Source organism: Mesocricetus auratus, unplaced genomic scaffold, assembly GCF_017639785.1.
Source record: "Mesocricetus auratus isolate SY011 unplaced genomic scaffold, BCM_Maur_2.0 Super-Scaffold_100007, whole genome shotgun sequence".
Lineage (NCBI taxonomy): Eukaryota > Metazoa > Chordata > Mammalia > Rodentia > Cricetidae > Mesocricetus > Mesocricetus auratus.
This window is the reverse complement of record NW_024429191.1, coordinates 61959547-61983706: the sequence shown is the minus strand read 5'-3', so window position 1 is coordinate 61983706 and position 24160 is coordinate 61959547. Positions and strand designations below refer to the sequence as shown.

Here is a 24160-nt window from a genome sequence, read left to right as displayed (position 1 = left end):
TGCTGTGGTGCCTGGAACTTTCCCCATTCTTCTGTGTGCATGCTACGTCAGAAATGCAGTCAAATCCATTTGTGTTTGTTTATAATGTCATAATTTATTGGATAACCAGAAATTCCTAAGATACAGCAGTGGTTTTTCATTTGTTTTTGTTTTTTATTTTTGTGACATGGTTTATCTTTTTAGCCATGACTGTCTAGGAACCTCTCGGTAGACCAGGGTGGCCTTGAACTCAGAGATCCTCCAGCCCCTGAATCCCGAGTGCTAGGACTGAAAGTATGGGTCACCACCACTTGGCTTAAGACAGAGCAGTTTTAACGGAAGCAACTGGTTATGCAGTTCTATTTTCATTGGTAACCTGGCCAAGGCTAACACTGAATCTTTTTATTCCAGCCTTAACCACTAATATTAACTCTCACATCACTAATTAAAAATATAGTAAATACACCTAGCTATATATACATACATACAAGTAATATGTATAGATGTCACAGAAATGGCTGTAAAGGGTTAAGAGGCCACAGCAGAATTCTAAAGGTTTCAGAATTCCTGAGGAGCAGAGAACCAGAGGAAGCTAAGTAGAATTTAGATTGCTAAGACAATGAAGTAGCATAGAGAGGAGAAGCTGGAGAAACTATGGTGACTACAGGTCAGGCCACTTAGGTCACCTGCTTGAAAGCAAAGTGCGGAGTTGAGTTCAGCTGCAGAAGCAACGAGCAGGACCAGGTCAGGATGAAGGGACTGGAGGACAGATGGATGGCAGTTCCTGGTGTGTGAGCAAGAAGACAGACAGATGAGTGAGCTACATGGAAGGAGACATAGGACATCAAGTTATGAGGTGAGCCTTGTGAGGTACAGGAGAAGTGTTATGACAGAGACAGACATGGGACACCCAACTTTGGCAGATAAAATCAGGGGATCTAGGAAAGATAACAGAGGATAAATGTTTCCTGGTGAGATTCTTCCCTGAAAATGAAGGGGTTTCCTTTTCATCTCTGATCCTTTTCAGTGATCTTCCATAAATGCCAACATTGTTGAGGGAACCAGGCAATTTAGCTGGAATATGACTTGTCCCCCATCCAACTAAGGCCAGGGGAGAAGCAGAAGTCCTTCCCAGACACCAGTGCTGAGCTTGATGGATAGGGATGGGCCCAGATTTCTAGAGGTATTTCAGTTAAGTTCTTACTCCTAATGTAGACAGGAATTGGTGCTTCTAGTCTGTGTTTCTTAATGATTTAAAAATATTTTAAATTATGTTTAGTATGTGGGGGTGGGGTGGGGTGGGAGGGATATACATGTACATGAGAACAGTTGTCTAAGGGGGGCAGAGGTGTGGTATCACCCTTGAGCTGGAGTTATAGGAAGTTGTCAGCCACCTGCTATGGATGCTGGGAACTGAATTCAGATCCTCTGGAAGAGCAGAATGTTCTATTAATCACTGAACCAGCTTTCCAGCCTCTTAACTCATGCTAAGAAGAACCCACACCCCAGAGGACATAGCTGGGCTCCTGGAGTTAGAGATCCAGTCCTGCAGGATGTTGTATTGCCTTAGAGTGGGGAAATCCCTGAGCCCTTCCTGCTCCTCCTGCATCATGACCTAGTAAATGCAGTTCCAGCAGGCCTGCTCTGTGGGACATCCTTAGTACATTTTGTTTGCTTGAGCAGACTTGTGTTCCCAGGATGCACCAGAAAATTTTGTTATGTCCTCAGACATGTTTGGAGGAACAGACAAGGCATGGGAAGAGGGATTGTTAAGGAGCAACTTGTCCCCAGTCTGTAGTGATCCTGGGGCCTCAGTGTTCATGGGACTCTCTGGAGGATACAGGGATGGCTCTGCTAATCAGAATAGTCAATAAGATGCACAAATGGGAAGAACTCTTCAGCAAGAGAATGCTAAGAATTGTTTATTTTGGATACAAAGACACCAGGAAGCAGTTACCACATTATAGGTTTTCATTTTCTAAGGATGCAGTTCTAGTATCAGTCATGGGTTCTGTGGATTCAGAAGAAATCTTCTGAGAGGGTCATCAGGCATCCTGATAACTATGGGATATATATTCATAAGGTTTGTCAGCCATCTACAATACAAATGACATCATGATTTTCATCTGTTTAGAAGGGTTCAGATGTTAAGCCCTCAGTCCATGCTGGTGAGCTCATTGCTTTTTGGATGTAGTCTGTCCACCCCCATGGCTCAGTAATGCAGCTATCCCAGGCAACTATTTTTACAAGTCACAAAGAGGGATGGCACATCTTAAACCATCTGAACTTACCTTCCTTGCATGGTGGGGTTTATGTATCCTAAATTGAGTTTTCTCCTAGTTGATCTCCACTCTAGCACCTACCCTCCTGCCCCAGCAAAGCTAATCACCTTTAACAGAACTTAGTAGACTGGGGTAGAACTCCTCTGACACACAGGCCTGTTTGTCCAGTCTAGGTACATTTGCCCTTTTCTCTCATTCCAGTACAGGCCTGCCTGATGTGTAAGGTATTCAAATGAATGAATGTTCCCACTCACTTCATTATCCTTCTCCCTCCCTGGAGCACCTCATCTCCTGGGAGAGTCAGACCTCTTAGGCTGGGGAGGGGGAGAAGAGTGAGATATCCCAGTTTATGGCTGCCGGGGTCCGGCCTGTATCAGTCCTATGCTGCAAGAGCCATCTATTCTAGACTGATGACTTTAGGACTATGTTCCGAACCAGCCAAACAGCCCTGGGTCTCACCCAGAGTGGGAGAGTGTGGGTCAGGGAAGTCTTAGCTACCCAGCAGCACTAGGAATGAGACAGAGACATCTTGTCATTTCAGGAGGGCTCTCAGTCCATACTGGAGACACTGGTTTATTCAAGCACCCTCTTAAATAGCTTTCTAAAAGAGGGGGTATTGGCAGAAGACATCTATTATCATATAAATAGGGCTGACTAGGAAACACTTTCTTTAACCCTAGAGATGGTCCCAGAACGCACGTAAACAAGTCCTTGGACTTTCTGTAATGGCACATGTGACCAGTCTTCAGGCATGTCCCACTAGCTCTCATGATAGGTATGGGGCCTAGGTCTATTGTTATGCAAACTAGAATTAATTCTCTACTGTGAACAGGCCATTCAGAGGTAACCAGCCAACATCTAAAAGACAATGGGAGATTCCAGTTCCTGGAAATGAGCTGAGGCCTATATCAGAATATCATATTCAGGCCCCTACGTATGGCCATGTGGAACTAAGTCACAGTGACTTGTGTCACTTTAGATGCTGTGGGAATGTCTTTGCAGAGGAGAGGGCCACAGATTATGTAATCCAGTGTTCTGGTGCCATGTACTTCCAGCTCCTCTCTGTTGGATACATCCATACTCTTGTGTGTGCAATGAGCAAATAACATGAGAGTGTCCAGGCTAATTCCATGGATACTCATTTACTCCATTGGACATACCTTGACTTGATGTGGTAATTTGAAGGACAATGACCCTCATGGATTTACACTCCCCAGTAGTTGGAGTATTTGGGGAAGGATTAATACTGATATCTAGCAGGCCAATTTCTAGCTGCACAGGACTGTAAATGGAATCCAATGGAGTTGGCATACAATAAACGTTTTTTTTTTTTTTAATCTGAGGAGGTGAGAAAAAGACACAAGCACATGTTTTCCTTGATGGTTTCACTCTTCATTCCCTCATATGGAATTCTTCTTTAAATTTCTCCCATGATGTTTCTTTGGTACTTTGCATCTCATTCTATCTCTCATTCTGCCTGCATCTTTACTCTTGATGTTTTCCTGCTAATTCTCTCACACACGATGTTATCCTTCTCTCATGATGTCACTCTTGTGATGTTCCCCTTAAATCTGCCTAGGTGTCTTTGTCCTTCACAGCTTATGAATACCCACAAAGTCTTTCAGTTATTATATCTGTAAGTCATATACCATTTCTTAAACAAATGATAAGAAACACAGTCATTCCACCAGCTCACAAGCAATAAATCAGATAAGCACAGAGCAAGAGAAGAGCACTTTCTTTCAGCCAACTCCCTAATTAGTGGGCTGTAACCACAACTGCAAAAAGAGAAGTCTTTCTGTCATCTATCTATGAGGTAGCCATGTAAAACTCAACTGTTTAGGAGACTAAGAGAAAAAGGAAACTGGGCATTGGTGACACAGCCTTTACTCCCAGCACTCGGGAGGCAGAGACAGGCGGATCTCTGTGAGTTCTAGGCCAGTCTGGTCTACAGAGCTAGTTCCAGGACAGCCTCCAAAACAATACCGAGAAACCCTGTCTCGAAAAAACAAACAAACAAACAAAAAAACCAACAACAACAACAGAGAGAGAGAGAGAGAGAGAGAGAGAGAGAGAGAGAGAGAGAAAGGAAATTGTGTGTTACACCCTATACTTTTAAGTGTATAAACCTTTTAAGCATTTTATGGTTAGTGGTCCTAAAAACTGAACTTCCTCAGATTGGAGACTGTTTAAAAAGAGCAATGTGTTCTCAAGGAGAGTGCAGAGCCTAGGTAAGAGACCCTTCTCAGCAAGTGAGCTTTAGATGGAATGGGGAAGGGGCAGAGACACAGAAGCCAAGCATACTCAGCATTCTCTGAGGCACAGTGACATTTAAATCCTTTCAAATATTAACATATATTTTTCTGTTCTGTGTGTAACCCTTGACCATAAGAAGGGAAACTTGAAACTCTTTCTCAGGGCTATGAATATAGTTTATACTGTGTAACTCTAGCCAGCTAGGAAATATTTTCCTGTGGTGTCTAAACAAAGGTTCTAAAACTGAGGGAAGAAATTGTACAGTAGAGAGTTGATCACTGTCATTTGGCACCACAATTAAGTTGCTTCTCACTGGTTACCTTGGTTTACCAATTTGACAGCTGACTACATGTCCTTGTAAATAAGATTGTATTTTTCTGTGAATAGTTTATCTTAAAATCCACTAACAAAGTACATGGGCTGATCTGTAGCTATTTTGAACTTTTATAACCATTGATAGTATACAGTTATCTTGGCAGCTAGGGAAAACACAGCTGTTTTCCAAAGTTGTGCTCTAAGACAGCTCTTAGTGGAAATTTATAATCCCTGACATGGGTAGCATCTTTTTGTATTTATTTTATTCATCAAAAGTCTTTATAATCTAACATTATTAATATCAATTGAACAATAGAGCTAAGGAGGACAATTCATAGATAAAGATATCAACTAGATAGGGATCATATTCATGAGATGCACACACCTTAGAATATAGGCTGTGGAAATTCCCTGTAGCCAATGGGGATAGAATGCACATTATCACATGTAAAATTATAGGCAGAAGCAAAAAGTTATTCTGGAGTAGGCATTTCTCACAAGTTTTGCAAATATGAGTTTCCCTCTTTCAGAAATTATTTGCTGGTGGGTTTATACCTTGAATATTAATTTCTAGTTCCTGTAATAATGGTCTCCAGTAGATTAAGAGGAGATGTGTCACTAGGGATAGACTTGGAGGTTTCAAAAGTCCAGCGCTATTCCCAGTAAGCTTGCTCTCTGCTTCATTATTGTGTGTCAAGACATAAGCTTTCGGCTGCTACTGCAGCACCATGCCTGTCTGCCTTCAGCCATTTTCCCCACCATGATGGTCATGGACTCACTCTCTGAATCTGTAAACTCTCCATAAACTTTTCTTCTATAGGCTGCCCCTGCCATGGTGTCACCACATTAGGAAAGTAAGGCACCACATTAGGAAGTAAGTCACTTCAAAGACAGCCGGCATGCAGTCCTGTCCACATCCATTGGTGCAGCACTTCATTTGCTCAGGGCATATTTCATCTGTTATGCAAGCATCTATTATCACAAGCTCCAATAGAATTTTGGGGAATAATGGGACAAGCTCCAGGTCTCTGTAAACCTGAAATACACAATGGTGTTTATTGACCCTGAAGCAATCAGAAAGACAAGGTTGACAACTGATGCTAGAGGTCTGAAATCCTGCTCATCTGCAGGAAACTAGCTCATTCTATATTCTCCTTTGCACCCTGGGGCTTTTCCCTCAGCTTCACCAGCTCCAGTCCTTCTCTTAGGCATGAGTGTTATTTGTCTGGTCACTGGGAGAACGTTCTCCCTTCCCATGCCTACACAGTCTTAGTAGAAAGAACGTTCCATGGTTACTGCCCTTCTTTACATCTGAGAAGACATTATAAATGCTCTAATGACAGCCAGAAACTTGTCATCCCACCATTCCCCAGGTTCATCACTAAGCAATGCCTCTAGTGACCCCACATTCAAGGCAGATCTCCAATCTATATGAGTTGCCCTGATCTCTCTACCACAGCTTCTGTCAAAAGCAACTCCCTCCCTCCCTCCCTCCCTCCCTCCCTCCCTCCCTCCCCTCCCTCCCTCCCTCCCCCTCCCTCCCCCCTCTCTCTGTATCTGTCTCTCTCTGTCTGTCTCAAGAAAGAAAAAAATGCAGTGTGATGACTCTTATAGGAAAAAGGAAGTGAGTTTCATCCAAGAAGTAGGCATATGACTTTCTCTGTAGCGTCTTATCCCCAGGTAATAGTGGACTGTGAGTCCTCACAGTTCTCAGTTTGAATCTCCTTAAGACACTTACTTATGGGAAAAGATTCCAGAGAATCAGCAGAGTTCTTCCCTGTGGCAAGTATAGTCAACAAAACCAAGACTGTGGCTGTGTTCATGTTGTCTCTGGCCAGGCAGAACACACAAATCAATATATAGTTTTGGTAACACTAGATGCACAGGTGTGAGAGGAGACATTCAATGGAGAACTCTATAAAAACAAGAGCTCTCCAGAAAGTGCCTGATGATAACCTGTCTCCTTCTTATATTTCATTACTTGCTTTTCTCTAATCATTTTCTTGGTAGATCAAATAATAACCAGACAAATATCAAGACCACAAATTAGCAATGTGTTCCTCTGTAGAGCACAGTTTGACCCTGTAAAAGTTATGACAAAAGAAAATAATTGTTTCTGTGTCCTTCATCATGTCAGAGTGGGAACTGAAGCAGAGAAGGACACTAAGACACTGCAAAGAGTTTGGCCCCATCCAGGGCTTCCTGGACATCCGACTTTGTAAGCATGTGGCATGTGTCTGTGATGTATGGTGGCTGTGTACATTTAGGTCTATAATGAGATATCTAAATAGGTATGAAATCTGGGTACCTTTTACATGGAGAAGTAGGGTGTGAATTTTCCCCTGGAAGAGATGAGTACTCAAAGATTTCAAAGTGGCTAGAGCCAGTTTAGAGTAAGGAAGCATGCTATGAAATAATCTTCTTGTACACTGTGAAAATGAGTCTTTGCCTAAGTACCTCCTGATTGGTTTAATAAAGAACATAATGTCCAATAGCAAGGCAAGATTTCCAGTCACAGAAGACAGTGGGAGGAGGAAGGGCAGAGTCCTGAGGAGATACCAGGGATTCAGAGCAAGCAGCATGGCCTTCACAAAGCACAGATAATCATGCCATGTGAAAGAACATATATAAAAATGGTATGGACTAATTTAAGTTATAAGAAGAAGTCAAAAGGAAGCCTAAGCTATTGGTCAAGCTTTCCCAATTAATACATCTCTGTTTGGGCTCAGACTACTATACACAGCAAATCTATCAATCATTATAGATGGAGAAAACAAGATATTCCATGACAAAACCAGATTTTCACAATACATATCCACAAATCCAGTCCTGTAGAATGTTCTGGAAGGAAAACTCCAATCCAAGGAAATACACTACACTCACAAAAACATAGGCAATAGATAGTCTCACTTTACCTATAACCAGAAATAGGGGAAAAACTCACACAGAATACCACCACCAATAATGAATCCAAAATATGCAAGAATCAACAATTAATGGTCATTAATATCCCTCAATATCAATGGTCTTGACTCAACTATAAAAAGACACAGACTAACAGAACACATTGGAAGACAAAATCCATCCTTCTGCTGCATACAAGAAACATGTCTCACCTTTAAAACCTGATGCTACCTTAGAGTAAAGGCTGGGAAAAGATTTTCCAGTCAAATATATCTAAGAAGCAAGCAGGTGTAGCTATCCTAATATCTAATAAATTAGACTTCAAACTAAAATTAATCAAAAGATGTGAAGAAGGTCATTTCATATTCAACATAGGAAAAATCCATTTGGATTAAGTCTCAATTCTAAACATTTATGCCCCAAATACAAAGGCACCCATGTTCATAAAAGAAACATTACTAAAACTCAAATCACACATTAAACCCCACACATAGTGGGAGACTTCAACACCCCAAAGGAACTAACAAAAGTAATGATCCAATTGAGTTTAACAGACATCTATAGACCATTCCATCCAAACAAAAAAGAATATACGTTCTTCTCAGCACCACATGGTACCTTCTCTAAAATCGACCACATACTTGGCAATAAAGCAAACCTCAACAGACACAAAACATTGGAGTAACCCTTGTATCTTATCAGACCACCATGGCTTAAAATTAGATTTCAACAACAAGACAAATTGCAGAAACCACACAAACTCATGGAAATTGAACAATGCTCAATTACATCACTCCTGGGTAAAGGAAAAAATAAATAAAGAAATCAAAGACTACCTAGAATACAATGAAAATGAAGGCACAACATACCCAAACCTATGGGACACTCTGAAAGCATGTCTAAGAGGAAAGTTCATAGCACTAAGTGCCCACATGAAGTAACTGAAGAGTAGCCACACTGGAGAATTAACAGAACACCTGAAAGCTCTAGAACAAAAAGAAGCAAACTCATCCAGGAGGAGTAGATGCCAGGAAATAATCAAATTGAGAGCTGAAAGCAATAAAGTAGAAACAAAGAAAGCAATGAAGCAAAGAGTTGGCTCTTTAAGAAAATCAACAAGATAGACAAACCTCTATCCAACCTAATCAAAAGGCAGAGAGAGAACTTGTAAATTAAGAAAATCAGAAAAGAAAAGGGGAAAGTAACAACAGATACTGGGGAAGTCCAGAGAATCATCATGTCATACTTTGAAAACCTGTACTCCACAAAATTGTATGCCATCCTAGAGCCTTCATCCAGTAGCTGATGGAAGCAGAAGCGGACACCTACAGCTAAACAGTGAACAGAACTCCTGGAACCCAGTTGCAGACAGGGAAGAGTGATGAGCAAATGGGTCAAGACTGGGCTCGTGAATCCCACAGAGACAGCTGACCTGAATAAGGGGAAGCTCTTGGAGCCAGACTGATAGCTTAGAAGCCAGCATGAGACTGATCCAGACTCCCTGAATCTGGATGTCAGCAAGGAGGCCTCAGCAACCTATGGTGCCTTGAGTAGTAGATCAGTATTTATGTCTGGCATACAAATGGAGTTTGGGAGCCCATCATTGCACATGGAAGGATGCTCTCTCAGCCTTGCCACATGGGGTAGGGCCTAGGTTCTGCCCTGGATGAAATGACAGACTCTGGAGATCCTCCATTGAGGGCCTCACCCTCCCTGGGGAGCTGAGTGGGGATTGGTTGGGGGGTTTGTGTGGGTTGGGGAATGGGGAAGGAGGGGGAGGGAGAGGGAGCTGGGATTGACATGTAAAGCAAACTTGTTTCTAATTTAATTTTAAAAAGATAAAAAACCAGGAGGTGTTGTGGAATAATTTTTTTGTACACTGTGAAGATGTGTCTTTGCCAAAGCACCTTCTGATTGGTTTAATAAAGAGCTGAATGGGGATTTTGGGAGCCCATTCCACATGGAGGGATGCTCTCTCATTCTGGACTCATTGGGGAGGTCTTGGCCCGGCCCAGGATGAAATGACAGACTCTGGATGTCTCCCATGGAGGACCTCACCATCCCTGGGGAGTGGAGTAAGGATTGGGTGGGGGGCAGGGGAAGAGGGGAGGGAGAGGTAGCTGGGATTGACATGTGAAACAAGCTTCTTTCTAATTTAAATAAATAAAAAGGTTGAATTGTCAATAGCTGGGAAAGATTTCTAGGCACAGAGCATGCTAGCAAGAAAAGGGCAGAGTCCTGAGGAGATGCCAGCGACTCTAAGCAGCAAGGGCTTTACATATAAAGATAACGACAACCTGTGAAAGAGTACAGATTAAACAATATGGGTTAATTTAAGTTATAGATACTTATTAGAAAGAGGCTGAAGGTATCGGTCAAGTTTTCATAATTGATAAGGAGTCTCTGGGTGGCTCTATGGACCTGGATAGACAGTACAGAAACATCTGCCTCCAGAGACAGGCTCCCCTATGATGGTTGTTTTCCATAGACCAACGCTTTTCTATAAGTCAGGCCTTTAGAAACAAGGCTGCACAGGTGTGTAGAGGAGGGATGGGAACCAGGAGAGCATGCATTGTCCCCAGTCCCCTAGTACAGAATCTGCCTCTTTTCCTGTTCCATTTATAGACACCATTGTAGTGGTTGAATATCAGCAGCTGTGGGAATACCCCAGTTATCAGGTGGTGGGCTTTGGAGTTATCTAATATTTACAGAATTACTTCTCATGGATTGAGGGGGTTTTGTTTGGACACATGCTTTGCTCCATGTGTTTCCAGTCCTTCATTCAGATTGAGGAGACATGCCTGGGTGCCTGTAACTTTCCACCCTCTATTGCATGCATGCTATATCAGAAACAAAGGCAAATATATGTGTATTTGCTTATAATGTAAAAATTTATGGTATAACCATAAATCCATAAGACACTACAGTGGTTTTGTTGTATTCTATTTCGTTGGTTGGTTTTGCTTTTTGTTTTTGTGACAGAGTTTATCTGTGTGACACTGACTGTGCTGGAACTTGCTCTGCAGAACAGGTTGGCCTCAAACTCTAATCCATCTGCCTTTGCATTCCCAGTGCTGGTATAAGAAGTACGTGAAACCACCAGGACTCTTAAGGTACATCAGTGTTCATGGAAGCAACTGGCCAGGCAGTTCTGCTTTCCATGGTAGCCATGGATAAGGCAAACAAAACACATCTTGTTCCAAACTTAACTAATGATATTAACTCTCAAATCACTTATTATACAACACACATTAAATAAATTTCTGTATCTGCATACACATACATACATACATGTGTGTATGTGTTACAGAATTGCTGTAAAGGGTTAAGAGGCCACTGCAGAAGTCAATAGGCTTTAGAATTCCTGAGGAGCAGAGGAACTATGGTGACTGCAGGTCAGGCCACTTCCAGTCACCTGCATGAAAGCAAAGCTGTGGAGTTGAGTTCAGCTGCAGAAGCAAAGAGCAGGACCAGGATGAAGGAACTGGAGGACAGATGGATGGCAGGTCCAGGTGTGTGAGCAAGAAGACAGGCAGATGAGTGAGCTACCTAGGAGACACAGGACATTATGTTATAAGGTGAGCCACGTGAGCTGCAGGTGCAATGCTGTGATAGAGACAGACATGGGGCACCAAACATTGGCAGACAAAAATCAGGGGATCTAGGACAGATAAGAGAGACTAAATGTTTCCCGTTTGGATACTTTTCCCTAAAGGAAGTGTTTACCTTTCCATCACTGATCCTTTGCAGTGATCTCCAAAAACCCAGCAATGCTGAGGGAACCAGGCAATCAAATCTGGACATGACTTGTCCCCCATCCAGCTAAGGCCAGAGAAGAAACAGAAGCCCTTCCCAGACACCAGTGCTGAGCTGGATGGATAGGGATGGGCCCAGACTCCTAGAGGTATTTCAATTAAGTTCTAACTCCTAATGTAGAGAGGAAGTAGTGCTTCTAGTCCATGCTTCATATTGATTAAAAAATGTTTCATAATTATGTGTACTATGTTGGGGTGGGGTATATGATCACATGAGATCAGATTCTGAGGGATCAGAGGTGACAGATCCCCTGAATCAGCAGTATATAGGAAGTTGTGATACACCTGTTATGGATGGTGGGAACTGAACTCAGATATTCTAGAAGAGCAGAATGAGCTATTAACCACTGAAGCAGCTCTCCAGTATTTTACTCACGCCAAGCAGAACCCACACGTCAGAGGTCATGTGTGGGCTCCTGGAGTTATAGATCCAGTCCTGCAGGATGTTGTATTGACTTAGATGAGGGAATTCCCTGATGCCTTCCTGCTCCTCCTGTCTCATGACCCAGTAAATGCAACTCCATCCAGCCGGCTCTGGGGGATGTGCTCAGTTCATTTTGTTTACCTGACCAGACTTATGGTAACAGAAAGCACCAGAAAATATCATTATGTACTTTGCCTTGTTTGGAGGAACAGACATGGCATGGGAAAAGGGATTATTTAGGAACAAGTTGTAACTTGTCTCCAATTTTGTGGGATCCTGGAATATCTGTCTTCATTGGCCTCTCTGGATGCCACAGGTATAGTCTGCTAATGAGAATAGCCAGTAGGATGCACAAATGGGAAGAACTCTTCATCAAGAGGAGGCTAAGGATAATTTATTTTGGACACAAAGCCACTAGGAAGCAGTCACCACATTATAGGTTTTCATCTTCTAAGGATGCAATTCAAGGGCTAGGGAGTAGCAGGCAGGGCTCTGTGGATTCAGAAGAAGTCTTCTGTGGCTGGTCACCAGTAATCCTGATGAGTATGGAAACCATCTTCCAAAGGACTTCCAGCTTTCTACAATACAAATTACATCATGATTTTCACCTGTTGAGAAAGGTCCATATGTTCTGCCCTCACTCTATTCTGTGCATCTCATTGCTGTTTGGTTGTGGTCTTGTTTAGTGTCCCCATCCCCAGACACCACAGGTATCCAGGGCAATCATTTCCCCATCTGGCACATCTCCCACCATCTGAACTTACCTTCCTTGTCCGGTGTTTCTAACTTAAACTTTCTCCTCCTTGATTTCCACTCTGACATCTGTCCCAGGCAAAGCTAGTCACCTTTATTAGAAGTTAGTGGACACTGGTACAGAGCTCATGCTTACACACAAGCTTGTGTCTGTCAATATATTTTACTCTCATTCGAGTACAGGCCTGCCTGATGTATAAGGTATTCAAATAAATGAGTCTTCCCATTCACTTCCTTATTTCTCTCCCTTTTCAGAACACCTGCTCTTATGGGAGAATCAAACCTCTTAGGTTTTGGAGGGGGAAGAGTGAGTTATCCAAGTTTATGACCATATGGACCTAAGTTATAGTGACTTGTGTCATTATTGTCACTTTGTCTTTGCAGAGCAGAAGGCCACAGATCTTCTAACCCAGTATCCTGTTGCCATTGATTGTAGACAGAGGATTCTCTCCCAGTCTGGTCCCACAGCTGTTTGGACAAAAATAAATACACGAAGGCTTCTATTAATTATTAAAAGTGTTTGACCAATGGCTCAGGCTTCTTATTGGTTAGTTCTCTCTTAATTAGTCTATTACTCTATGTATGTCCATGTTTTCTTTGCTTACTGGAGAATACCCAGGCATCCTATCTTCCTTATAATTACATGGCATCTCCCTGATACCTCCTCTCTGCCTTCCTCTTCCTAGAATTCTCCTAATCTGATAGCCTATATTTCCTACCTGGCTACTTGACCAATCAGCATTTATTCATCAACCAATAAGAGAAACATGTGTTCACAGCAAACCGTACACCCCTATCATCTCTTCTTTTGTATCTAAATAAAAAGCAAGGTTTTAACTTTACCAAGTTAAAATTCTGTATAATAAAACAGTTATGAAGCAAGAACTATAGTTAACAATATTTAGTTCATTAACATTTTTCAAAATTTAAGGAAAATATCCCATCATCCATCCTATTTTTGTCAGTGTAAAGTTTTATATGTAACTTATTTTTCATTATAACTAAAGAAGACCATAACCATAACTGTCTTCAACTCCATCAAAGACCTCAGAAGGGTAATATATAAACTCTGGAATTGACAGAGACATCTTGCTGCCTAGACAGTTACCCAAAATTTTTACCTAATATTGTAGGAAGTTGTCACCCATCTGCTATGGATCTAGGAACTGAATTCAGATCCTCTGGAAGAGTAGAATGTGCTATTTATCCCCTAACCAGATCTCCAGCCTCTTAACTCATGCTAAGAGCCTACATTACAGAGGTCATGGGTGGGCTTCTGGAGATAGATTTCTAGTCCTGCAGGATGTTGTATTGCCTCAGAGTGGGGAATTCCTCTTCCTGCTCCTTCTGCATCATAACCGAGTAAATGTAGCTCCAGCAGGCCTTGCTCTGTGGGGCTTTCTCGGTTCATTTTGTTTGTGTGAGCAGAACTGTATTCACAGGATGCACCAGAAACTATTGTTATGGCCTCAGCCATGTTTGGAGAAACAAACAAGTATGGGAAGAGGGATTGTTTAGGAGCAACTTGTCCCCAGTCTGTAGTGATTCTGGGGACTTAGAATTCATGGGACTCTTTGGAAGCTACAGGGATGGCTCTGCTGATCAGAATAGTCAATAAGATACACAAATGGGAAAAACTCTTCAGCAAGACAATGGTAAGAATCATTTATTTTGGACACAGAGACACTATGAAGCAGTCACCACATGACAGGTTTTCATCTTCTAAGGATGCAGTTGTAGGACTAGGGAGTATCAGTCACGGGCTCCTTGGATTCAGAAAAAATCTTCTGAGATGGCCATCAGTCATCCTGATAATTGTGGAATCCATATACCAAAGGGCTGTCAGTTGTCTACAATACAAATGACATCATGATATTCATCTGTTTAGAAGGGTTCAGATGTTAAGCCCTCAGTCCATGGTAGTCACCTCATTGTTTTTTGGATGTAACTGCATGTTGTAGTGTCCCTTGTCTGTTCACCCCCACAGCTCAATAATGCAGCTAATCCATGCAACTATTTTTCCAAGTCACAAAGAGGGATGGCACATCTTCAACCATCTGAACTTACCTTTGTTGGGGGGAAGTCCTGTGCATGCTGGTGGGAAGGCATTCTCTCAAAGGAAAAGGTTTCTCTTAACATACCTTCCTTCCTTGATGGGTTTTATGTATCCTCAATTGAGTTTTTTCCTAGTTGATCTCCACTCTATCATCTACCCTCCCGCCCCAGCAAAGCTAATAACCTTTAACAGAACTTAGTAGACTGGGGTAGAACTCCTCTGACACACAGGCCTGTTTGTCTAGTCTAGGTACATTTGCCCTTTTCTCTCGTTCCAGTACAGACCTGCCTGATGTGTAAGGTGTTCAAATGAATGAATGTTCCCACTCACTTCATTATCCTTCTCCCTCCCTGGAGCACCTCATCTCCTGGGAGAGTCAGACCTCTTAGGCTGGGGAGGAGAAGAAGAGTGAGACATCCCAGTCTATGGCCATGTGGAACTAAGTCACAGTGACTTGTGTCACTTTACTCATTACGGGAATGTCTTTGGAGAGGAGAGGGCCACAGATTATGTAATCCAGTGTCCTGGTGCCCTGTACTTCCAGCTCCTCTCTGTTGGATACATCCATACTCTTGTGTGTGCAGCCAGTGGGCAGAGCAACATGAGAGTGTCCAGGTTAATTCCAATGGACACTTATTTACTCCGTTGGACATACCTTGACGTGATGTGGTGATCTGAAGGACAATGACCCTAATGACTTATATATTTTCATACTTGGTTCCCAGTAGTTGGGGCATTTTGGGAAGGACTGGAACTGATATCTGGTGGGCCAATCTCTAGCAGCACAGGGCTATGAATAGAATCCAATGGAGTTGGCATAAAATAATTTTTTTTATCTGAGGGGATAAGGAAAAAGGAGCAAGCCCATGCTTGATGGTTTCACTCTTCATTCCCTCATATGGAATTCTTCCTTAAGTTTCTCCCATGATGTTTCTTTGGTACTTTGTTTGCATCTCATTCTATCTCTCATTCTGTCTGCACCTTTACTCTTGATGTTCCCCTGCTAATTCTCTCACACACGATGTTATCCATAATTCCTGGCCTGGGTAGCATCTTTTTGCATTTATTTATCAAACCCCCACATGAACTAACATTATTAATATCAACTGGACAATAGAGTTAAGAATGAGCCACCTTCTTAAAAAATCCACAGATAAGGATGCAAATTAGATCAGGATTGTATTCATGAGATGCACACACCTTATAATACAGGCTGTGGGGTATTCTGCACAGCCACTGGAGAAAGAATGCAAATGAGAACATGTACAATTATAGGCAGAAGTAAAAATATTCTGGAATAGGTATTTCTCACAAGATTTACAAATATGAGTGGCCCTCCATCAGAAATTATTTCCTGGTGGGTTGATGACTTGAATATTAAATTTCAGTTTCTGTAATAATGACCTCCAGCAGAATAAGAGGTGTGGCCTTGTTGGAGGAGATGTGTCACTGGAGACAGGCTTGGAGGTTTCAAAGTCCCACCCTGTTCCCAGTTAGCTTGTTCTCTGCTTCATGATTGTGCGTCAAGATAGGACCTTTCAGCTGCAGCGCTATGGCTGTTTGCCAGCCGCCATGTCCCCCACCATGATGGTTATGGACTCACTCTCTGAATTTGTAAGCTCTCAATAAAGTTTTTCTTCTATTGGTTGCCTTATTGTGGGGTCACAACAATAGGAAAGTAAGACATGGGAATCTACTCACCTCAAAGACAGGGATCACACATTTACAGAAACATCCAAGGATACAGCACTTTTGTTCGTTGGAGCATGATTCATCTCCTGAGCACTGTATAAGAATAGGTACAGTACATTTTGTGGGAATCTCGGGACAGGCCCCGGGTTTTTGTAGTCCTGAAATATACAATGGTGTTTACTGCGCCTGAAGCATTCAGAAAGACAAGGTTGAGAATAGATGCTTGAATTTTGAAAGGCTGGTCACCTGCAGGAAACAAGATTATCCCATATTCTCCTTTGTACCTGGGGTTTTTCCCTGTTTCCCCAGCTCCAGTCTCTCTCTTAGGCATGAGTGTTACCTGGCCATGGGAGAGTGTTCTCCTTCTCCACAGCCTGTATGGTCTCAGAGAAATAGTCATCCATCATCCCAGCCCTCCTCCTACACATCTGAGAAGATGTTATTAACCCTCTATGAGGCTAAGGTGAGGGAGCCCAACTCCAGAGAGTTCCTCTTGTAGAGCCAAACTAGCCTGCCGGCTTCAAGTTAGGAACTGACAGAGCAGAAAACTTAGTGGGCCAGAGGCACCCATTGCCACAGCGTGCCTACCCACCCACACCACTCATGAATGCTCATAGCTGTCAGCCACTCCCCAGACTTTCCTCCATGTAAGAATGGAGGTCTCTATGCCAGCAGAATGGGTTGTGTCCTTCCCTTTCAGCTAGCTGTACATGGTGCAGACTGGAAGTGAAGTCTGAAAGGAACTAGAGCTGCTATGTACATCTCTGAACAATGAGTCCAGTGACCCCCACCTCAAGGTGCATCTCCATAGTTGATGAGCTGCCTGGATGTCTCCCCCAGCTTCGGTGGCACATCTGTCTGTGTGCCTTACTGCCTGCCTGTCTGCCTCCCTTTCTCTCCCTCCCTCCCTCCCTCCCTCCCTCCCTCCCTCCCTCCCTCCCTCCCTCCCTTCCTCCCTCTCTCTCTCTCCCCCCTCTCTCTCCCTCCCTCTCTCTCTCTCTCTCTCTCTCTCTCTCTCTCTCTCTCTCTCTCTCTCTTCCCCCCTCTTAAGAAAGACAAGAAATGCAGAGTGATAAAAAGAAGCAAGTTAAATCTATGCACTCAGCATGTGGTTTGCCCTGTGGCATCTGAGCCCCAGGCCCTACTGGACTGTGAATCTTCTCTGCTTCCAGCTTTTATCCCCTTGATACACTTACTTCCTGGAGAAAATCTCAGAGCACTCACTGAGTCCTTCCCTATGGCAATCAAAGTCACCAGAACCAAGACTGTGGCTGTCTTCATGTTGGCTCCAGCTGGGCTGAATGCAGGAATCAATTTATAGCCTCCCAGTTTCAAGAATCCTGGATGTGATTTGAAACAGTCAATGGGGAAGTCTATGGAAACAGTAGCTCTCCATAAAGTACCTGCAGATAGCCTGGCTCCTTTTTCTATTTCACAATTTGCTTCTCAATAATTGTTGTTTGCTAGATGCAAAAGATAACAGTCAAAAGTCAAGAACACAGATTTGCACTGTGTTCCTCCTTTCAGCACAGCTCGTCGCTTTTATAAGTTATGAGCCAAGGAAATAGTTGTTTCTGTGTCCTTCAGCATGACAGAGTGAGAACTCCAGCAGAGAAGGATATTGCAAATGGTTTTGGCCCATCTAGAGCTTCCTGGTTACCCAGTTATGTAAGTGTGTGGCATGCCTCTGTGATATACGGTGGTTGTGTCATTTCTAGTCTATAGATGAGATGATACCTTAATAGGTGTAGAATCTCGGCACCTCTTTCTTACAGATGTAGGCAATGAAGTCTCTTCCAGAAGAGATGAATACTCAAAGATTTGCAACTATCAAGACCCAGTTGAGAGTAAGGATGCATGCTGTAGAATAATCTGTTCATACTCTTTGATGATGTGTCTTCGCCAAAGCAGTTTCTGATTGTTTTCACAAAGAGCTGAATGGCCAATAGCTAGGTAGGATTTCCATGCACTGAGGATGCTGGTGAGAAGAAGGGCCGAGTCTTGAGGAGATGCCAGGACTCAGAACAAGCAGCATATTCTTTACAAAGTAAAGGGAATTGAGCCAAGTAAAAGAACATAGATGAAAATATATGGTCTAATTTAACATATAAGAGCTAGTTAGAAAGAAGCCTAAGTTCTCAGTAAAGTTTTCCCAATCAATAAGAAGTCTGTGTCCAGCTATTTGGGAGCTGAGTAGGCAGGACAGAAAAATCTAACTACAAATGGTGCCCAGTATGGGACCACATACTGAGAAAGCTTTAGCAAAACAGAAAAAACAGCCAAACATGGCTTCTTAGTCTTTAGTGTCTCATGCCAGCCACCATAATGAGACATGTACTCTCAGTAGCTGCCTAGGTGAAGGTTGAAGTTTTTGCTCATACAAACAGAAAAGTTAGAGATATGTAGTAAAGCAGATTGAGATGAAGAAAACCTCTCTAAATAGGTTACAGTGTATTTAACAATGTGTGTAGGGATTAAAAAATGGGTATAGAAAAATAAAAGTTTAAAAATAATAAAGTCCTTAAAGAGAGAAGTAAATACAAAAAGAATAAGCCACACAGAGATGGAAAATTTACAGGGAATCTGAATCCTGTATGGTAATGTATTGACTTTCAATTTTTTGATTGCTGATGAAGGAGTGATAGCTGCTGAGAGACATTGGATTATGGATCCTGGTGGATTAAACCAACCTATATACTTTAAAAGTGTCTTGTCTCCAAAATGGAAGTCTAAAGGTGGGTGCTTTGGAGAAGTGGTTATGGTTTTTTCCCCACAGAAAATGAACTGCCATGGATTTTTTTTCAGGGCTGAAGAAGATCAGGTTTGATAGGGCATGTTTCCTGAAAGTCCTGGCTTCAGATAAAAGGAAATAAACCTAAAAAACCCAAAAAATATAAGACAGGTGCCATATATTTTAGCTTCTCAAACAAGAAAGCCAGTAACAGAGAGGGAGGACTGATGACCAAAGGGATTAAGACTGGGCTGGTTTAACCCCCAGAAACAGCTGACCTGACAAAGGTTAACTCTTGAATCCCAGGCATCAGCCTGGGAATCCAGCATGGGACTGATCAAGACCCCCTGAATGTGAGTGTCAGTGAGGAGGACTAGGTAATCTATTGAGCCTTGGGCAGCAGATCAGTACCCATCCCAAGTATACACACGGACTTTGGACTCCCATAGAACAATGTGAGGTGCACTCTCACCCTGAACTCTTGGGGAAGGGTCTAGGCCCTGCCCTATATGAAATGACAGACTATGGACACCCCCATGGAGGGGATAAGTGGGGGGGGTTGGGGGAAGGGCACGGGAGGAGGGGAGGGAGAGAGGGATCTGGAACTGACTTGTGAAGAAACCTTGTTTCTTATCTTATGGAAAAAAAACATAAAACAAAAAATCATCCTTAACTGATTTGTGCCCATGGAACATTCCATATTTGTGTTCATATATGTGTATGTTACATTTACAAATTTGTGTTTTCAGAACAAGGGGATCAAACACCCATGAAAAGGGATGGCCCAGGTTTTTCAGCCTTTCAGAGTGCCTCTTTTGCAGTTTCCTCAGAGTTCTGCATCCAGAATGGCTTCAGGATGCTGGTAGAGATGATCCAGCCTCACAGATTGCTCCAGTCAACTCTTCAAATAAGTCCTACATTTTCCCATCACACAGAGACAAGATAGCAGCTAACTCCTCCAGGATTTGATCATTATCACAAATATGACATCCACATTCCCATGAGGTGGGGTGGATGGATTGTGATCCTTCAATGGGTTATTGATGTTTGTCATAGTTTGGGGTGTGATTGGTTACAATTTGCTATTGGTCATGGTCAGGAAAAGGCTAAAAAATGAGCTAGATTCAAGGATCTCTTTATGAAGAACAAAGGGAGGATATATTATAAAAAAGATGAAATAAAAGGGTGGATTGTTGAGTCTACTTTTAAACAACCACTTATCTCAAATACTTTATATTGGTATGGATTTTTGTATATTGATACTAATTTAAGGTTATTAATGTTTGAATATACTGTACACACATATCTTCTATTATTTCAAGTATGGTATCTAAGCAGCTCATTTAACAATGAAATGTAAATTTCTAGTCCTTGAATGTTAATACTACAAAGTAGGATAATAAAGAAATGCAAGATAGTAGTTAGTCATCTATAACAATCAAACCTATAGCCATGATAGGTATGTTTTCAAGGTGAGACAGAGATTTATTTCAGATAGAAAGGTGATCTTCTATGGCTTCAAAGACCTACATAATATGGAATTTAAAATCTTTTAATAACACAAGGATTTTCTTGACAATGAGACATGTCTGCTCCTGGGAGGACTAATTTACTTCAAAAATGGATGATGGCTGTGGAAGAACCTCCACATTGAGTTTGGCTTTTTATAGCAAAAGCTAGCCGTTAGAACAAGAAACTGTCTTTGCCTTGACTGCTGACACTATGCTCTCCAAACTGGATCAGCAGGACACAAAGAAATGAGACTGCCAAACTTTCCAAGACAAGGTAGGACAATCCTTTAAAAATTCTGCTCCACAGAAAAGTCTGTCAGGTATTTTAAGCCTGTAGGATGAAGTCAGATTCCCCAACATTAGAGAGGAATCTTGGTTGACTGTTGAGCCAACCAGCTTGCTTGTTCTATAGTTCATGTATACTCAAGCAATATTTTATCCCCTTGAGTCTTTGATGGAGTAGAAGACTAGGTAGTTATAGTTAGTTTTCCTTCACTGTTATAAAATACAAAATATTTACAGACCTTTGACCCTGTCAAGATAAAAAAATAATGGAGTGTTTTCTCCACCTATGCCAAATACAAATGAACTGGACATTGCAAATGCAATCCTTAACTGACAATTGTTATTATTGTTCATGGTTTTATTGTGTTAGATTTAAAAATCATTCCTTGTTATGTATACTAAAGGGAGGAAATGTGGAATAACCTTTTTGTGCACTATGAAGATATATTTTTGTCAAAGTACCTTCTGATTGGCTTACTAAAGTGTTGAGTGGCCAATGGCAAGGTAGGATTTCCAGGCACAAAGAGGTCTGGGGAGAAGGGAAGAGACCTGAGCAAATGCCAGGGACTCAGAGCAAACATTATGGGCTTTACACAGTAAAGGCAATCACGCCCTGTGAAAGAACATAGATGAAATGATACTGGTTAATTTACATTATAACAGCTATGGGGATGCTCCAGACATGGTGTGGCTGACCTTTGAGTTACCTTATCTTTGTAGGGTACTTCTCGGGAACTGAGGGGGTGTGCTTGATCACATGCTTTGCCCCATGTGTTCCCAGTCCTTCCTTGAAACTGAGGTGCCTATTCCTTTCTCCCCTCTATTATATGCATAGTATGTAGAAACATAGCCAAATCTATATATGCTTGTATGTAGTGGCATAATTTATGGAAATAACCAAAAACTCACCAGATAATAGCAGTAGTTTTGTTTACCTTTGTTTGGTTGGTTTTATGTTTTGGATTTTGTTTAGTGACAGGGTTTATCTTTGTAATACTGGCTGTTCTGAAACTTGCTCTGTAGATCAGGCTGGCCTCGAACTCAGTGATCCACCTTCCTTTGCATTCACTGTCCAGGATTGAAGGTACCTGCCACCACCACTTGGTTTAATACATACAAGTTTTAAGGGATGAAACTGGTCAGGCAGTTCTGCTTCACAAGGTAACCCCGGTCAAGGCAAACACAAGGGTTTTTATTCTAACCTTAATTAATGATATCAACTCTCATATCACTTAATATACAACACACATGAATAAATCTCTCTCTATACACACACATACATACACATACATAAACATGTATTACAGAATTGCTGTAAAGGATTAATGTCACGTCTGCCGCACGGCCTGTGTCCGAGAACATGCGGAGGGTGTCGGGTATTGACAACACAGAGACTCGTTCAATGATATAAAGAAAACTTTAAACAGGCTCCAAAAAGGTTCAGGAGAACCTCCTAAGAAAAGCTCCCACCAGAGAAGCTTCTGCTCTCTCCTCTACCCTGGCTGGTTCTGCTCTGACCCAGAGGTGGATGTGTGTGGGTTTTTGAAGGTGCGGTTAGTCTTTGGACAAGGTCGAGGTCAGGGCGGTTTCTGTGGGAAGGCCTTTCCCAGGAACTTATTGTATCATTTTTAGTAAAGATGTTTTTACTAAACATTGTCTTACAGCTGCCTACTCCCAGGCAGAAGGGGGAGTGGCCAGGAACTTATTGTATCGTTTTTAGTAAACATGTTTTTACTAAACATTGTCTTACAGCTGCCTACTCCCAGGCAGAAGGGGAAGTGGGTCTCTGCTCAAGGTCTGGTGTTCCCACAATTCACCCCTTTTTATTTTCAAATGAGGCACTCCTGGCTTAGGTCAAGTAGGGTCACCCTCCCTTTCCCGTCTTTGGGGGACATTGAACCCCTGTTTTAGGTGGGAGGGGTCTTCCCCACAGGTTGCCCGTCATCGGAGATACCCCAACCTTAAATCATCTGTAACCAACCTTCATGGCTATCGGGATTGCCATGGGCTAAGCTAAGCAATACTTGGTTACAGATCTCTTGTCTCTGGAACAAGGCACGTTTGAGCTCGGCATAAAGCCAGAATACCTACCGCCACTGCCACCATTTCCAGGACCCCCATTGACATAGCGCCTCTCCATTACCATACCCATCACCAGATCTGGGCCATAACATTCTACCAGCCTTCATCTGTTACAAGGGTAACCCGCATGTGATTTACATTTACAATTTGATAAAGTTTCCAATCGTTTCAAGATCTGCTCAGGAAAGCATTTAGAAAGTGCACTTGCACAGATACATTGGGCACAATCATTGATGTTACACATGTAGCATTATGAAAAATATGAACAATAGTTGTCACATTAGGACAAGTTGCATTTCTCCAGAAAAATACACTGGCCTAGTCGTGATTCCAGAAATAGGAACCATCAAGTCTGATATTTCAAGTGACCATGTCCTGTTCAAATACTGAAAAGAGGCTTTTGCCACTCATCATAGTCCATACCAATGTCCAAATGCTTTAAATGGGTCCTTTTTTCTCTGTTGTCTTCACGATGAAAACTCATGGGTCCAGAAGGTTGATGCAGCAGGTCTGTTGAGAAACTGGAAATCTCGAACCGACTGTTTTCTTTATTTCTTGGGCTCTAGATTCGATGACATCAAGAATCAGGAACACTGATTTAGGAGATCTCATTCAAACTGGCTTAGGTAGGCTCCCATGGTCTCGGGTCCAGTTTTTCTCTGCTCCATGCATCTCACTAAATGGTCTGACAGCTGCCGAAGCTTTATTCTTTTCCTGCAAGAAAACACAAACATGCCCTCGACCCCAAATTAGGGTCTTCTCCACTGTCTAGTGCATGGATGTCTCCATTTGACCTGAGCAATGGTTGCTCAAGTTCCATCATGCCAGAATCTGTCTGAAGCTCACTGGCATTCACATTATAAAATTTTTAAATGAGGAGTGCATTATTTGATGAGTCATATGGGGACTGGGGGCATTATTCCCCCTTTTTTTTAAAATTTTTTTGAACTGTTGAAGCTGGACCATAACAGTAGAAGAATTTGTCTACCCTCCTTGGTTAACTATCTAGGTAAATTGGGATTACTACTTAGATTATTTGTAGATGCCCATTAAAAAGGACATATCCATTAAATAT

General features: G+C 42.2%; 1 protein-coding gene and 1 long non-coding RNA gene across 2 annotated transcripts; one reads left to right on the top strand and one right to left on the bottom strand.

Moving 5' to 3' along the window:
* Window positions 1-590: 590 nt before the first annotated feature.
* Window positions 591-13258, top strand: LOC121141444. The gene is made up of 2 exons (XR_005878358.1): window positions 591-835; window positions 13113-13258. It is a non-coding gene; the product is annotated as an uncharacterized LOC121141444 (long non-coding RNA).
* A 1132-nt stretch (window positions 13259-14390) lies between these two features.
* LOC121141443 (WAP four-disulfide core domain protein 18-like) lies at window positions 14391-17953 on the bottom strand. The gene is made up of 3 exons (XM_040749346.1): window positions 17673-17953; window positions 16486-16634; window positions 14391-14578 (listed from the first exon to the last, which is right to left on the bottom strand). The coding sequence occupies exons 1-3, from the start codon at window positions 17755-17757 to the stop codon at window positions 14528-14530; spliced, it is 285 nt and encodes a 94-aa protein (XP_040605280.1). The 5' UTR covers window positions 17758-17953; the 3' UTR covers window positions 14391-14527.
* Between the last annotated feature and the right edge of the window lie 6207 nt (window positions 17954-24160).